The sequence below is a fragment of the Callorhinus ursinus genome, unplaced genomic scaffold (genome assembly GCF_003265705.2).
Source record: "Callorhinus ursinus isolate GAN/ISIS: 27379988/994484 unplaced genomic scaffold, GSC_fseal_2.0 scaffold45, whole genome shotgun sequence".
Classification (NCBI taxonomy): domain Eukaryota; kingdom Metazoa; phylum Chordata; class Mammalia; order Carnivora; family Otariidae; genus Callorhinus; species Callorhinus ursinus.
In genome coordinates this window covers 190,940-206,701 of record NW_027397107.1, presented here as the reverse complement: position 1 = coordinate 206,701, position 15,762 = coordinate 190,940, and the positions used below count along the sequence as shown (strand labels likewise).

Below are 15,762 nucleotides of genomic sequence, written 5' to 3'. Positions count from 1 at the left end.
GGTGATAGAGGACCGAGTACTTCTCGTGCTGGGTGATAGAGGACCGACTACTTCTCGTGCTGGGTGATAGAGGACCGAGGACTTCTCATGCTGGGTGATAGAGGGCCAAGGACTTCTCGTGCTGGGTGGCGGAGGGCCAAGGACTTCTCGTGCTGGGTGGCGGAGGACCAAGTACTTCTCGTGCTGGGTGATAGAGGACCAAGTATTTCTTGTGCTGGGTGGTAGAGGACCAAGTGCTTCTCGTGCTGGGTGGCAGAGGACCAAGGACTTCTCGTGCTGGGTGATAGAGGACCAAGTACTTCTCGTGCTGGGTGATAGAGGACCAAGGACTTCTTGTGCCGGGTGGCAGAGGGCCAAGTACTTCTCGTGCTGGGTGGCGGAGGGCCAGCATGGGCCTCAACCTCAGGCAGCTGCTGTGTTCTTGTGTGTGAGGCACATACAAGAGGACCCGTCGGCCCCGTCCTGTCGGAAGCTAGTCATCTGGCACTGTCCCCAGGCTGCTGTGAGGGTCAGACGTCAGTGGTGTCCGTAATCACAGCTGCCTAATTTCAGGCGCTCAGTTGCTGCCCATGGTCACGGCTCTCGCGTTGTGGCGGAGAGCACTGTTGTCGAACTCTGCACTATGAGCTCACGCCCGTAACGTCTGGTGAATGTAACTGAACAGCCGTGACCTCTGACTTTCCGGGTCTGTACTTGGTGAGAATCACAGCTAAAACCTGAACTCTTTTATTAGGAGCAGCAGGATCTGGTGCTCTTTCCAGAGCTTGCTTTCTGCCGTGTGTCGTCGTGTTGTGTGGGAGTAACGTAGCGTGATGAGCACAGAGCTGCCGGCTTGTAGCCAGCCCCGCCCCGTGCGTTCTGCACACACCCCCAGAACAGGGCCGTGACTGTACCGTCTGTTGAGAACCGCGGTCGGTAAGATCCACATCCCGGGGAGCTAGGAACACCACCAGACTTGTGTCGGGACCATTCAGGCTCCTACTCCAGCCGACGTCCAACAACTGAGTGTTGCAGCCTTCAGCACCTCTCACGCGTGGTCAGAACTGCAAGTTTGTCTGAGCGTACCCAGAATATTTGTATTTATGTGCATGTTTGTGTAGGTGGGATTTAAAGGCTTCCAGATTGCGGCCGAGAAGCAGAAGGAGAACGTCTCTATTCGTTACGAAGGAAGTGAGTACCAGCTGTCTCACGGGTCTGTGGTCATGGCTGCGGTCACCAGCTGCACCAACAACTGTAATCCGTCCGTCATGCTCGCCGCAGGTAGGCTGTCCCTTCCCTTTCCTGAGTGAGTTTGTAGTCTGCCACACTCACCTTGTGTCTTAGGTTATGCGTGGATACCGGTGTCTGTTTAATATTGAGACACTTTCCGAGATTTTAACTGGGTCTTAAGGAATCTCAGTTTGATTTATGTTATTAATTTTGTTTTCGTTACACGGATGGTAAATTTTTTTTTACTACAACTTACATGTCTGTTAGTTTTCGGTTGTTACCTGCTTCTGTTAATCTAGAAGTGTAGTCAGTCAGCGAATCTCTTGACAGTTGACCACAGCAGTGCACTCGAGTCCACTGAGAAGAGAAGGAAGAGATTATTGGCGGGGGTTGTAAGTGGACACCGCTCACTGATAGTATACAGTCGTGTGGAATAAGTGTGCAGTTGCCATCACGATGGCATCTGAAAGGGTCGTGATGTGTATTGTGCGTGTACATAATATCGTTACATGTCCTTGTTTTCCAAGTGTGTGTGTGATGCCATGACATCAGGCTGTATCTGAATTTGCAAAGTAAAGGCTAGTATATCAGTATAATCTTGTGTGTGTTTTAAATGAAACACATCAATAGAGTAAAATGGACAAAATAATGACTGTAAATTCATGCATTTGGACTTCAACCCTTGCACGAGATTGACCTGGCCTGCGTCACTGTTCACCGTGCAGGTCTTCTGGCTAAGAAGGCCGTGGACGCCGGTCTGCAGGTTAAGCCATACATAAGAACAAGTTTATCTCCAGGCAGTGGGATGGTGACCCATTATCTCAGTTCCAGTGGCGTGTTACCGTATCTCAGTCAGCTCGGGTAAGTGCGGGTCACTGCTGTTGACGTGGATGTTGGGATTCTGCAGGGAGGGAAGCCCCTGTCAGAGCCTTTTCACGTGCAGAGACAAGATGGGAAACATAGGCTTTGTTGTACTTGTTACCTTTCCACTATGTCGCAGTGTGAGGCTCAGCCCTCCATGGTCATGGACTGAGCAGATTGGAGCAGCAGGGCCCAGCGCGGCCTCTGGCGTGCGGATGTAAAGACAGATGTGCCTCAGGAGCGGCTCCAGGGGGTGCGTGGTTTCTGATCGGGGAGGTCAGTTTTCAGAAAGAGCAAAATGTGACAGCATCAAGAGCAAAATGGCTGCATCATTAATGGACCAAATTGTCTTAATTGACTTTTTGTGAGGTTACTGGGTTTGTGAAGCATGGGTTAAGTTGTCCCCAAACTTTGTAGAAACTAACTTTACCATTTCTCATGGACTCAAAAGAAATAATTGGTGCCGGCTGTGTATTTTGGAGCCTGTTATCTTAGAAAAATCAATTCCTTTGCAAGACTGGTAAATTAAGAAAACTTTTTTTGCTTTTAGAAGAGTGGCTGCAAGTAATTTTGAGAGTTATACCTGCAATTTCTTAGTTGTACTGTCGTGGGATTTCTGTCAGGGGCTTTCTCTGGGTTTTTGGCGGGTTGAGAATTAAGAGATCTGCTGGCGTTGGCGTTCCCAGCTACCGCCCCGTCTGTCTGAGGCGTAGGCTTCACCATTGCCGCTGGGTTAACCCTGGATGGAAGCTCTGTATCCGTTTCTTGAACGGTCATCTTCCAGCTGTATGTGGGGAGCTGTCCTGTGCGGCGTACAGGTTTTGTGTTGGATTTAGGCAGCCACATCGCACTTGGGGATGCTCTGTCAGAGTTCCTGCACTCAGTACAGACAGCACGCCTGACGGTCAGACAGACAGACTGAGGGGGGTTAATCCGCGTGGTGGGTGTGTGCGCTCAGGCAGCTCATCACTGGGATGGCAGTGAGGGACCCGGCTGGCCCTTTCTTTACAGTCGTTAACGACCTTCCACTCAATCACGTGTATTTATCCAAATACAGATTCGAAATAGTTGGCTATGGCTGTTCAACCTGCGTGGGAAATACAGCACCCGTATCAGAAGCAGTTTTAAATGCAGTCAAACAGGTAAGGGGTTTTCTTAACCATATATTGTGTTGTTAAATGGTAGAAAATATATATTGATGTATTTATATTTCTGTGGTTCTTACACCTCTTAGGAAGAGTGAATCTTAAAATGATTAAAAGAATCATTTTTAGATCCTTGAAATAATCCCTTAAAGATGTAGTGAATTAGTTCATTCATAGGATTTGATAGTTTTATGTCTAATAATTAGAAGTATGCTCTTTGGCTATCTTGCCCTCAGACATAGAATATTTGAGATTGCATGTATGTGATTATCCGAATTTGTACCATCTCTTAAATTGAGTATATGTATTTTTTTTCAGGGTGATTTGGTTACTTGTGGAGTTTTATCTGGAAACAAAAATTTTGAAGGTCGTCTTTGTGACTGTGTTCGTGCCAATTACCTTGCCTCCCCACCATTGGTGGTAGCCTACGCCATAGCAGGCACAGTGAATATAGACTTCCAGACGGAGCCGTTAGGTATCATTCGTTTATCACACAAACGTACCCGCACACGCTTTTTGCTCCAGAAGTTGTTGTATTTCTGAAATGCTTCTTAGACTGTCCACTCTTTGAATTACTTCAGGAAATCTTGTCATGCAGTCATTCGTTTCTGTATTCATATGAAGAATATAAAGTGTACAAAGGCTTTGTTTTTTTAGCTGCTTATGCCTGAAGCAGTCTGGTATTGAGTGGTTTACTTGGTTTCTGGGATAGGTTTTTGAAAAGATGTGAACACCTTGAGGGAATTACTTTTTTTTTTTAAGATTTTATTTATCTGGGGGTGGTGAGAGCGAGCACAAGCAGGGGGGAGAGGCAGAGGGAGAAGCGGGCTGAGCAGGGAGCCCAACGCAGGGCTCCATCCCAGGACCCCAGGATCACCACCTGAGCCCTCCAGGTGCCCCTGGAGGGAATTACTTTTATACTGACTTTGATGTTACAATGCTCTCTCCAGGCACCGACGCTACTGGCAAGAGCATTTACCTGCAGGACATCTGGCCCAGCCGAGAGGAGGTCCACCAGATGGAGGAAGAGCGTGTCGTACTGTCCATGTTTAAAGCACTGAAAGAGAAAATGGAGGTAAGAGGCTCACTTGTTTCTTAAGTAGTTCAATAAATGGCAGTGTTTCTTTATTTCATGGGTCTTTCTGGATTTAATAAAAATTGATCACATTATTTTGAACATGCAGGTTATAATAAGTGATAATCGTTTTGTATTTGGAATCTCTAATATCTGGGAGAATAGCTTAGAGTATTAAAACCCATCTTAGGTCACCTGGGTGGCTGAGTCGGTGAAGCGTCTGCCTTCGGCTCAGGTCATGATCCCAGGGTCCTGGGATCGAGTCCCACATCGGGCTCCCTGCTCAGCGGGGAGTCTGCTACTCCCTCTTCCTCTGCCCCTCCTCCAGCTGTGCTCTCGCTCACTCTCTCCCTCAAATAAAATCTTTAGGAAAAAAAATGGTCTTATTTACTTATTAGAAATGGGTAGCAAGCATCCTGAATATGGGCAGAATTCATAGAAACGGACCTTGTTTGTTGTTCCCATTAGATGATGACTCAATGTTCAGAAGAAGTAAGAGCAAGCATGGAGTCTCCCTCCTGCCCCCTGGCTGCCTGTGTTGCCTCCTCAGGGGCCTTGAGGCACGTCACTTGCTCAGGCATCTTTCCAGAGAGGTTTTGTGCACCTACAAGCAAATACATATATTCACACTTTTTAAAAACAAAACTGAGAATATAGATAATGAGATTGCAAAGGTATTCACTGAACAAGTATTTATTGAGCCCCTACTACATGCCAGGCACTCTTAGATGTTTTGGAATAGATACATGAACAAAACACAAAATTCTCATGGGGAGAGGTGGGCAGGGAATTGTAAACAGAATTGTGAGGCAAATCACACAATACGTTAAAAAGTGGTAGGTGGTGTGGAGAGCCGCAGAGCAGGGTCAAGAGAGCCAGCTGACCACAATCTGAGGAGTAGAGTTACTTAGAGTGGTCGAAAACAGGATGTGTCTTGAGCACAGTTCTGCAGGAGGTGACCAAGTTTCCGTACATCTGGACCAAGAGCAGGGCTTTCCGGGCAGAGTGAATGTGTGAAGGCCTCACAGAGGGACCGTTGATGAGGGTGCCAGGGTGTCTGACCCACAGGAAGTGAGGGCCGTGGTGGGAACTGGTGTTGGGGAGACGCGGGGACTCAGATTACAGAGGAGGTTTTAGGCCGTGATTAACGTGGATGGAGTCTTGAAGGAAGTGACGGGAGCCTTTGCGAGGTTGTGCACAGAGGCTTGCTAACTCAGGAGGACTGCTCTGTGTCCATGTGGAGAACATGGCGGGGGAGGGCTGTACGGGAGGGACAGAAGCAGGGGCGTCTGGCCCACGCAGTCGGCGTGGGGGAGTCTTCATCTCGTTCGTGAGTTCAAGCCCCACGTTGAGTGTGGAGTCTATTTAAAATAAAATTTGAAAAATTAAATTTAAATAAAAAGGATGCACAGAGTTGGGCTGGCGGGTTGGAGCAGTCCCGTTTGCGAGGTGGCCATGGCACAGGACCGCTGGTCGTGGTGGCCATGCAGAACCACGGCGAGACGTCGTGTGGGGTTTGAGGGGGGACCGTGTGGGGAAAACACGCACCCTCACAGCAGCAGAGGGTTTTCTCTCAGCCATGCTCTTGAAGGTGAGCAGCGCGTCCCCCAGCACGGTTTCTTTACTACATGAATCACTTTTTCTAAACCCTTAACCCTTTTATTGGATTTTTTAAAGTCTTTTATGTTCAGTTTATATTAAAACTTAATCTCAGAGTATTCATGAAAATCTAGTGTGCTGGAGTTTGATGAGCAAATGTCCAAAAATGCCATGTTCTAGAATGGCACTATCTTAGCTTCCTTTCCCAATGAAGAAGGCCTTTTTATAGGTCCTTCTAACGTAAGGACTTTTTAATTCCCTTGAACACATTCATAAGCCTCTTTTGTCTGACTCCATTTTATCTTTTCTTTTTGTTCATCAACTGAACTCACATTCACAGATGGGAAATAAGCGTTGGAATTCCCTAGAAGCACCGGATTCTGTGTTGTTTCCATGGGACTTAAAGTCCACGTACATCAGATGTCCTTCATTTTTTGATAAGCTTGTAAGTATGATTTCACTCTTTGATATTTTCAAGGTTGTTATTGAACAAAAAAACCTCATGAAGAGTAAATGCCTTTCACTGTTTCTGCCTTTTAGACCAAAGAGCCAGTTGCCCTGCAGCCCATTGAAAATGCACATGTCCTCCTGTATCTGGGGGACTCGGTCACCACAGACCACATATCGCCCGCGGGGAGCATCGCCAGGAGCAGCGCCGCTGCCAAGTACTTGACAAACAGAGGGTGGGTACGCAGCCCCGGGGTGCGCATGTCCCCTTCCTCCTGGATTCAGAGTCTCCTGGTCACGCTCCCTGCCCAGTAAATGGATTTGACCCCTTGAACAGCACGAGTTTGAACCGCCTGGACCCACTTACACTGATTTATTTTGATACACTGATTTATTTTGATAAACCCAGTCCAGGACCATAAGTACAGTTTTTCTTCCTGTGATGTTCTCAGCACTTTGTCTTCTCTGGCTGACTTGTAGGAATAGAGGATGTAATACGTATGATACAGAATACGTGTTAAGTTGACTTTATGTTCTCGGTAAGGTTTCTGGTCATCAGAAGGGTATTCAGTTTTGGGAGTCAGAAGTTATACCCAGATTTTCGATGGTGTGCTGAGTTGGCGCCTGTACCCCGTGTCATTTGGGGTTCGGCTATGTAGGCCGCCGTCACAGGGACCTGATCACCACTGAATCTGACGTCAGCAGTAGCCAGGGTACCTGGTGTACCTGCTTTTGCCTGTAACTTTAGAAATGGAAATTGCTATTTTAAATCGAGCCCTTGGTAGTCTAAATAAACAACTGATTGGAAACAAGATTTTTTTTTTTTTCCCCAATATGACTTTATTGAGAAGTCAGCTTTGTTTGACCTTCCAAGTGAACCCTGATGGCTCCTCCTGTCTTTGGAGTGCAGAGTTTAAATGTGTGTTTTGTGGACAATAAAGCGAGTGTGTGTGAGGTAGGCTCGATCTCAATGAATTTCTGCCCATTGAGCCTAAACTTTTACAAGAATAATAGAAGAGAATGTAAACATCATTGATGTGGGAGTTAGAACTCTAAGCTTAGAAAGATTTTATCTCGTTTCTACGTGATTGATGTGGAGTTGCTCTGTTGTCAAAAGCTGTGTGGACACCAGAGGCGGAGTTAGGACAGCATTCAGATGCCAGAGCTGTTCGGGCGACGACTTTGCATCACGGTCGCTTCGGTGCACGTGGCGTGGTCGCTCGCGTAATGATGCTCCTGGCTCCGCTCACAATCTCATTGGTGCTGTTGTGGAATTTGTGTTGGAATTTTTTTTCTGGTTAACTAGTCTGGTATGAATTTAAAACACCTTTTGGTGGAAGTTGCTAATAGCAGTTCCATTTGCTAGAACTTGAAACACACGGCTTTTACTTGTGGTGGTGAGAAATAAAATCTTTTTGGTCATGATTTTTATCTTGGTCATAATTGTGACCTAGTATCCACCAAAAAATGTCCCCACTTTTCTCAAATATGTAACTGCTGTATACTACATTCTAACATATAAATACAGATTTCTTAGTTTTCATCAGTCAGGATTTTTTTGGGGTCCTTTAAACTCCTCATCACGTCTGTCCTGAAGTAAGAAGCTTAAACATACAAGTTTAGAAAACTTACTGCCTTTTTATGTAAAAGACCGACTTAGAGACTGATCTGCTTTGTTTGCTGATTCTTGCTTATGCTCCGTTGTTTCTTGTCCCTAAAAGGTCACGCGTATTGTGACCAGGCAGCAACGAGCACCCTCCCCCGCCCAGGTTACGGTGCTGCCGCTGTAACTCCCACTGGCGAGGTCACCTCGTGCTTCACCTTTATGTTCGCACTAACTGAAAGAAATCTAAGGATCCTCGTGTCGCATGGGGTTTTGGTGAAAGCCAGACAGCACAATGTGAATTTCTGGAAAGGGGTGGTTACTCTTCCCTTAATGCTGTTTCGACGTGGGAGAGGTTTCCTGGGGTGCTCTGTCCTCAGCGGAAACCTGTACAGACAACCAGTGCTTCTTGGAGAGATGACTGATTCCAGATTTGGCTGGTGTTTTAGAGAAACATAGATACATGCACTGAAAATATGTTACCTGCGTTTGCTTCAAAATCACCCACTGGGGGATGATTCTAGAAGAAACGGGCAGTTGGGCATTCACTGTTCCCCTGTTTTCTCCATGTTTGTACGTGCTCAAAATTTTCCATTATAAAAAGTGTTTCTCAGTAAGTTTTATGATCCAGTAATGTGTGATGGTTTTCCATCTGAAATGAAACCAGCTTCACGATTTCTCGCAGCCTTACTCCTCGTGAGTTCAACTCCTACGGGGCCCGCAGAGGCAACGACGCTGTGATGACAAGAGGCACGTTCGCGAATATCAAACTGTTTAATAAGTTCCTTGGAAAACCAGCTCCCAAAACAATCCATTTCCCGTCAGGACAGACGGTAAGGATGCGCACAGAGCCGTTGGGCAGTCGCTGCCTGGATCCGGGTTCATACTGAAGATGTTCTGTTTGTCTTTTCTCCACAGCTGGATGTGTTTGAGGCTGCAGAGCTGTACCAGAAGGAAGGGGTCCCGCTGATCATTTTAGCAGGGAAAAAATATGGTTCTGGAAATTCCAGAGACTGGGCTGCCAAAGGACCATATCTGCTGGTATTGATACTTCAATTTTATCTTCTTAAAATTGAGTTCTAAATGTTCCCTTTTGTCAGTAACACCCTGTCAGAGTTTAGTTTGCTCATTTGGATTTTTTTTGCTTATTTGGGACTCCTTTTGGTGAGATCACATACAATATTTTGTACTGATCTAGTTGCGTTTTAATACTCTGGATTAGATTAGATCTCCATCGGTCTTACTTGCAGAAATCAGTACAGTGGAGGGAAAGGAGGCCCCTGTCTTAAACGGACCCTCTGGAATGCTGATTCTCTGTGCCCACTGAGAGTTTTACTTGCCCCCCTGCCTTTAGGTTTCTCTTTTGGGGTTAACAGACTCAGAGGTGGGCCACGGGGTAGGAGCTGATGGTGCCTGGCCGCCTGTCAGGAAGGCTCGTCTGGCCCCCGCATCCTTGCTAAAGTGTGGTAAGGGGTGGGGGCCGCTGGAGAGGGTCGTCAGGCACGTGCGCTCCTGCTCTCTGCCCCGGTGCTTGTTCGCAAACGCTCAGAGCGGCCGGTCAGCCGCCCTCCCAGCTGTCAGGATCGTGCACACTCCATTGTCGAGTCCTTAGCCTCCCCAGAAGGTAAATACTCAGAGGAGCTGTAGGAATAAGCCAGATTCTCCCGTCTTCCTGAGATGACAATTATCCCTGTTGTGAATATTAATTACAGGTACAGGTTCCCTTTTTTCTCTCACAGTTTTGTCTTTGTTTTTTATGTTGGAGGCTTCGCTCATACTTGTTCCTAAACTGTCTATTCAGTTAGACGTTGAAACACTGCTTCCAGGCTGGGGGTGTTGGCTGGGTTTTGTCTGTTGATGGGCCTTATGTAGATGAGTGGACGGTAACCCACCTGTTGGACTAGGAGAGCCCCATGTGCCGTGTCTGGGAGTACTTCCAGGGACGCAGACCAGCACTTAGTGCGCATTTCCAATGGCGTACTCCCCCCCCACCTCCCCGTGCCCAGTGCCCCCTCAGTCCAGGGCATCCATTCCATTCTTGTCAGGCGATGGCACTCACAGGGCTGAGAATTGATTCCTGGGTGGTAACAACATGTCACTCTCTTTGTAAATGGAGTACAGATGAACACGTAGTACTTAAACAGATGCACGGTCTGTGTGTGTGGCGTTAAAATTTTAGGGCAAGCAGCAGGGGGAAATTTTATGGCTGGAGGAGAAGGTCCGGGAAAGGTTCCATAGGAGGACATAGGGAAACTTGACAGTCATGGGTCCGGAGCCTCTCTGGCTTGTTTTCTCCAGAGGACAGGGTTTTGTTGTTGGAAATGGACTCAAACCTTACTGGTGTCGCTTTCTACATTCATTTGATGGTTTCTGTTGTTGGATGTCTGCTCAGGGTCACTTAGCTTCTAAATATTTGTAGAATCCACGTCTCCTGTTTCCTCTGTCACTGTGGGATGCCCTTCTCTGTTTCTGTGTTCGTGTGGCAGGCCAAGGGAGAGTGCTGCTGAGCACATATGTGGGTCTGCCAGGATCACAGACCCTGCTGAGCCCCGTTGGAGCCAGGCCGCCGCCCCCCCAGGGTGCTCTTACCTGGCCGGTGCTGCTGACTCAGCACTGCAGGGCACAGGGGCGGGTAGAAGAAGTTAGGGAGCTGCCTGAAAATACAGAAGAATCATCTGTACATACTTCGACACAGCACGGACCTTTAGTGTGTGGTATTAGGTTAACAAGTTTTATAGAAGGAGCCAAAAGTAGAATTTTTTTCCCTTGAAAATGGTCCAATAAAGCAACTTTGAAGAGCTGAGTGGAAGAAATAAAATGCACATTTGTTACAGGGTGTGAAAGCTGTTTTGGCTGAAAGTTACGAAAAAATTCACAAAGATCACTTGATTGGAATTGGCATAGCTCCACTTCAGTTCCTTCCGGGAGAAAATGCAGATTCCCTGGGCCTCTCCGGCAGAGAAACGTTTTCTTTAGCGTTTCCTGAAGAACTGTCTCCTGGAGTTACGTTAACTATAAAGGTACCTCTCCGATTCTCAAGTGTGCGATTGCACACTCTTTACCCAGCTAGGTGGAAGCTGGAGAGAAACGATCGTCCGTTGCACACTAGCGTGACTTAGCGAACATACATTGTGGTTTAAGGTGGCTGTTTCCTGTGACGCCCGACTTAATGCAGCGGAGACTCTGAGGAAACACAGAGCGCTAGCTAGTCCAGAGAACAAGACGACACACGGCTGCCCGCTGGCATGCACCCACGGCCTTTGCCTGGCTGCCCGTTGCTGCCGTGCCCGTGGGATTGGAATCCAGCCAGGCACACAGCCGCGAGGGGGGGGGTGGTGGCGCAGAGTGGAGCGGGCGCTGGGCGGAGCGCAGGGACGGGGGAGCAGACATTACGCACGCTGAATGGTTAATACAAAGTGGACGTGAGCAGTGGGTGTAACGTCCCTAACTAGTCAGTCAGAGTCTGCAGCACCTGGTTTAGCGTCATAGGTGATACGGGACTTGTCATTCAGAAATGGGGACGAAGGGGTGTTGGGCGGCTCGGTCAGTGAAGCATCTGACCTTTGATCTCAGTGCAGGTCATGAGCTCGAGCCCCGCATTGGGCTCTGCACTGGGTGTGGAGCCTATAAGAAGTAGGGATGAAAATACCCGTTTTTCTACTTGGCTGTGAAGCCTGTGTTTAGATATAGCAGGTCTTTTCCAGCAGGAGAAGGGTTTCGCAGAGTCTGGCAGGTGGTGTCATGGGGTATGAAGACAGATGGTCTGAACACTGGGGACACTTGGACGATTTTATCACTCACATGACATGTTTCTGTTTGTTTAAAGACAAACACTGGGAAAGTATTCAGCGTGATTGCTTCGTTTGAAAATGACGTGGAAGTAACGTTGTACAAACATGGAGGATTATTAAACTTTGTGGCACGAAAATTCTCATAGTATCTACTCCACACGGATACCTTTTGAGAACTGGTAACTGCGAGTAACGCCTTTTATGCTGGATCCAGGGAGCCTCGCCCTGGAGCTGCAGACGGTCCTGTGCACTCACCGATCTCACCATGGGTGTAAATGATTATGAATCAACATAGTGACTGAAATGAAATCTTTCTGATTTTAAATAATCTACGAATGGTGCTATTAACATTGCTCAAATCAACGTGTGAGGTGTGCTGTGGGAGAGGCCTGTAAGTACCGGGTATTTTAACGGACCATTTTGTAAATAAAGGCAGAATTTGAACTTGTGTTGAAGATTCTTACATGAATAATCTTCTTGAAGTTTGTTTGGTTTGGCACCCATAAAACTGTATACCACTGTTTGTTGGTTTAAGACTAGCAGGTTGGAATGTAAGAAGCCAGGTTAGACTCTAAAATTGTGGAAGTTGGAATCTGATTTACAAATGGACTTTCAGACCTGAGCTGGACTTGGTTGGCGTTCACAGCTTGTAGTGTAAGCCGGGGTCGTCCTAGTGCCCTGTCTGGCCCAGGCCCTTCACACGCGGCAGGGGGCTTGGGTCACATGATGTCTGAACAGTGAACACACACAGCCCACCGCGCTCACTCATTTGCTCCTGTGCCCACTGGCCGGCCTCACCTGGTATTCTAGCAATTGGATTCAAGCATTGTGCTCACTTGATGTGATACCGTTACTTCCTGTAACCTATTATTTTAGGGATTGTTAACCAAAATTCCACACTTTCATAGTTGCTAAAGAGAACTTAATCTTAAATGCTAAAATGATTTCCGCTAGACTTTTAAATTATGCACCCTAGATTATATGGTTGCTGCTCAACTCTAAGCATTTTTTTTAAATGTTAGTTATTTCTTCATTATTTAAAAATTGGTTTTCCGTCATTTTGAGTCCTTATTTTACCTGGGATGCATGATTCTCTTAATTATGTTTCTGTTTTAACCAAAGCTATCAGGATAAAACACTTAAATTGTTGCTGTCTGGATATCCTACTTTCTCCACACACGTCTGTTCTGTCAACAAGATGTTTGACGACTTTTAAGAAAAAGGTTGGATAATTAATTCCAGAAAGTTCTATGCCTTTTTTTAATTTAAGAAATTAAACATAGCTTAGCAAAAGGTTAATCGTAGAGATTTTCTTTCATGTGGAGGTCTTCCTCTGACCCAGTTGGTTTGCTGCGGCTTGGTCATCCCACGTCCTGCACAGAAGGAAGGACTGTGTTCTGCAGAATTTTAGCCGAAACTACCAGAGCAGGAGGTGCAGACCGCTGAGAACTTGGCACAGAAGCACTCACACAATCTCAGTCTTCTGAAAATAGTCTGCAAATCTGTGTTCAGACAATCACGTGGACTGGAGTCTGAGAAAATGATTTCCCTTTTTTATTTAAATTTTTCATAACTCTTTTCTGTGGTACTTTCACACTGTGTTCTTGATACGTTGTTTCGCCCGTGTATCTGTCCGTGCATGTGTTTAATTTACATGAAAACATGAATTAGGGGGAGTGACGAGTCGAATGTTAATGTTGCTGTCGCATGCTTGGAGGAGGCGGTGGCTTCAGACCATCTGCGTGGGGACACGTCTGTGTCATCTGTGGCCATGGGCGGAGGCGTGGCCATGGGCAGGGGCTCCAGCGGCCGGGCCAGGAGGCCGGGCTGGTGCCGGTTGGTGCTCTGAGCAGAGCCAGTGTGTTTCCCTCTGCCTAGTCCAGCACCAGGACAGGCAGACCTCAGACCGGAAAACGGAGCAGGGAGCGTGGCCAGCGTCGGAGAGGAGAGTCTGGGTGTGTGCCCCAGTGTGCGCCGTATGCTCCTGCCCCTGGCCAAGTGCTCTGTGTGCAGAGAGGTGACATCTCGTGCTTTCACTGGTTTACCGCCTTTGTTGACTGTGCCTGGGTCATTTGGTGTTTGGAAAGATGCACGATATTGTGGAAGGAAGTACAGTAGGCACGTGAGAGCAGTTAACGAGTGCTGTGATTTGGAGTACGGCTCCAGAAGTATTCGCAAGAGCAGCATTTTTTTCATCTTGGAAAACGATGCCGCCTGCCGTCGCCACGTTTCCTGCCTTCTGGTGTTGCTGCTCCTGGACAACCAGACTAGAGGGGCTTCTGTCCAGGCGCCGCGCTGCGTTACCACAGCTGAACGTGTCCGAGGCGACGGTGGTCGTCGGTTTCTGAACGAGAGGGCATCACGGTCGCCGTGGCCGGACTGCTGAGCGCGTGGCGGGGCGTCGGCCGTACCGGCTCTGTGGGAAGAGTGTGTCCAGCGCCGGCGTGGTTGGCATACGGGGACCGTGGCGAGCATGTGCGCCTTCTCAAAGGTGGGTGACAGGAGGAGGAGACACAATTGCACTGACGTTTTTCTGTGATTGTTAGAAGACACCTGTCTTTGCCTTTAGGTTTAGGAGAAGGTGCTCAGATACTGGATGTGGACTTGGAGGAATGAAACGGGGAGCAGACGGACTTAGGCTTTTTCCCCTGAAGTGTGATAGTGCCGATGTTTCTATCGATTTTACATATAATATATGACTATGAACCCATGTATCTCAAGTAACTAGAAATCATTGTCCATTATTTAAAGCCAACAAAACAGTGTAACAGTTTTAAGTTCAATAATGTTAAGTATTGTATAAAAATATATTGGAGGCAAAGTTCAGTTGATGACAATTGTGTATATGTTATTGATGCTGTAAATTATTTTTAATAAAGAAAATTGTATTATCACGTATCTCTGTTATATTTTGTGGTGATTGAAAATAAAACCATAACTTAAATAGGACGGCATCCAGAAATTCCTGTTCAAGGATGTTTATGTAAATGTTGCGAGGTTAGTCATTCCCGATATGACTGCCAGAAAGAGCCGTGGTCATCCCCGTCCCTCTTGCTAGTCTGGGGCCAATGGGAGTGGAAACCGGGGTGATCGTGGGCCCCTTATCTCGGGAGGGTAGCCTCATGGGAAGCATGAGGGAGGTCGAACTCCATGCAAGTCTTGTCCCAACGGGTTCTCGGGTCCGTGGAATCACATTTTACAGTTGAAAAGATTGTTCTCTCACCCAAAGCGGGATCCCTGGTACAGATAATAGCCAGCCGGGCAACCTTTTCTTGAACATGCATGAGATGGGGACGGTCTACTGTGCCGGGCAACCCCGTCCCCCTTGGCTGCATTTGGATGGTTAAATAGACTTTATATCACGCTGAAAATGTTATTTCTACAATCACCCCCTGGTCCTGGTTCCCCCTAATTTGTGTGTCCTAAAGCACTCTGCTGCACCTACACATCACATACAGATGTAATGAAGGAGCTGGTCCTTCCACAGTTGAACCGCACGTAACCTCCGTTCCATGATCTCCGTATGCAGGTAGTTTATGTTAAAGTCAACGTCTGGGACTGAATTGGTGGTCTTGTGCTATTAGCTGTGAATTACAGGAGGAAATGGCTTTTTCCTGAGGAGGCAGGATGGAGATGCTATGTTTTCATGAGCCTCTTAATGTTGGGATCAGCTGCCTCCTCCTCCCGATGGCCGCTCATTAGTCTGCCAGAGCTGGGGGCAGGGCCGTGCGCCTTCATCCTGGAACAATGGTGTGTAACCTAAAAATATCTGCCCTTTCTACCACTCTTATTAGCAACCTAAGTGAGCAATTAAAGTTTATTAAGATTTGGTATTCATAGGAGTGCCGGGCTGGCTCGGTCGGGAGAGCATGCGACTCGATCGCAGGGTCGTGAGTTCATGTCCCACATTCGGGGTAGAGATTTTGGTATTTATAAACCAAGATTGGTACGTTACTAAGAATTTTCTGAAGATTGCAATTCCGTGTTCTGTGAAGTGTGCATTACAAAGGCTCGTGCCGACACGGGCTGATA

General features: G+C 47.3%; 1 protein-coding gene across 2 annotated transcripts in view; it reads left to right on the top strand.

The window, feature by feature from the left end:
• IREB2 (iron responsive element binding protein 2) overlaps positions 1 to 14,628 on the top strand; it is a 42,113-nt gene extending 27,485 nt beyond the window's left edge. For both annotated transcript variants that reach the window (XM_025893038.2, XM_073882130.1), the window contains 11 exons: positions 1,101 to 1,260; positions 1,935 to 2,070; positions 3,128 to 3,212; positions 3,534 to 3,690; positions 4,166 to 4,290; positions 6,230 to 6,334; positions 6,430 to 6,572; positions 8,625 to 8,772; positions 8,858 to 8,980; positions 10,774 to 10,959; positions 11,766 to 14,628. In XM_025893038.2, the coding sequence (XP_025748823.1) occupies positions 1,101 to 1,260; positions 1,935 to 2,070; positions 3,128 to 3,212; positions 3,534 to 3,690; positions 4,166 to 4,290; positions 6,230 to 6,334; positions 6,430 to 6,572; positions 8,625 to 8,772; positions 8,858 to 8,980; positions 10,774 to 10,959; positions 11,766 to 11,876 (1,479 nt within the window). In that variant the 3' untranslated portion in view covers positions 11,877 to 14,628. The remainder of the gene's footprint in view (positions 1 to 1,100; positions 1,261 to 1,934; positions 2,071 to 3,127; positions 3,213 to 3,533; positions 3,691 to 4,165; positions 4,291 to 6,229; positions 6,335 to 6,429; positions 6,573 to 8,624; positions 8,773 to 8,857; positions 8,981 to 10,773; positions 10,960 to 11,765) is intronic.
• Positions 14,629 to 15,762: the final 1,134 nt, after the last annotated feature.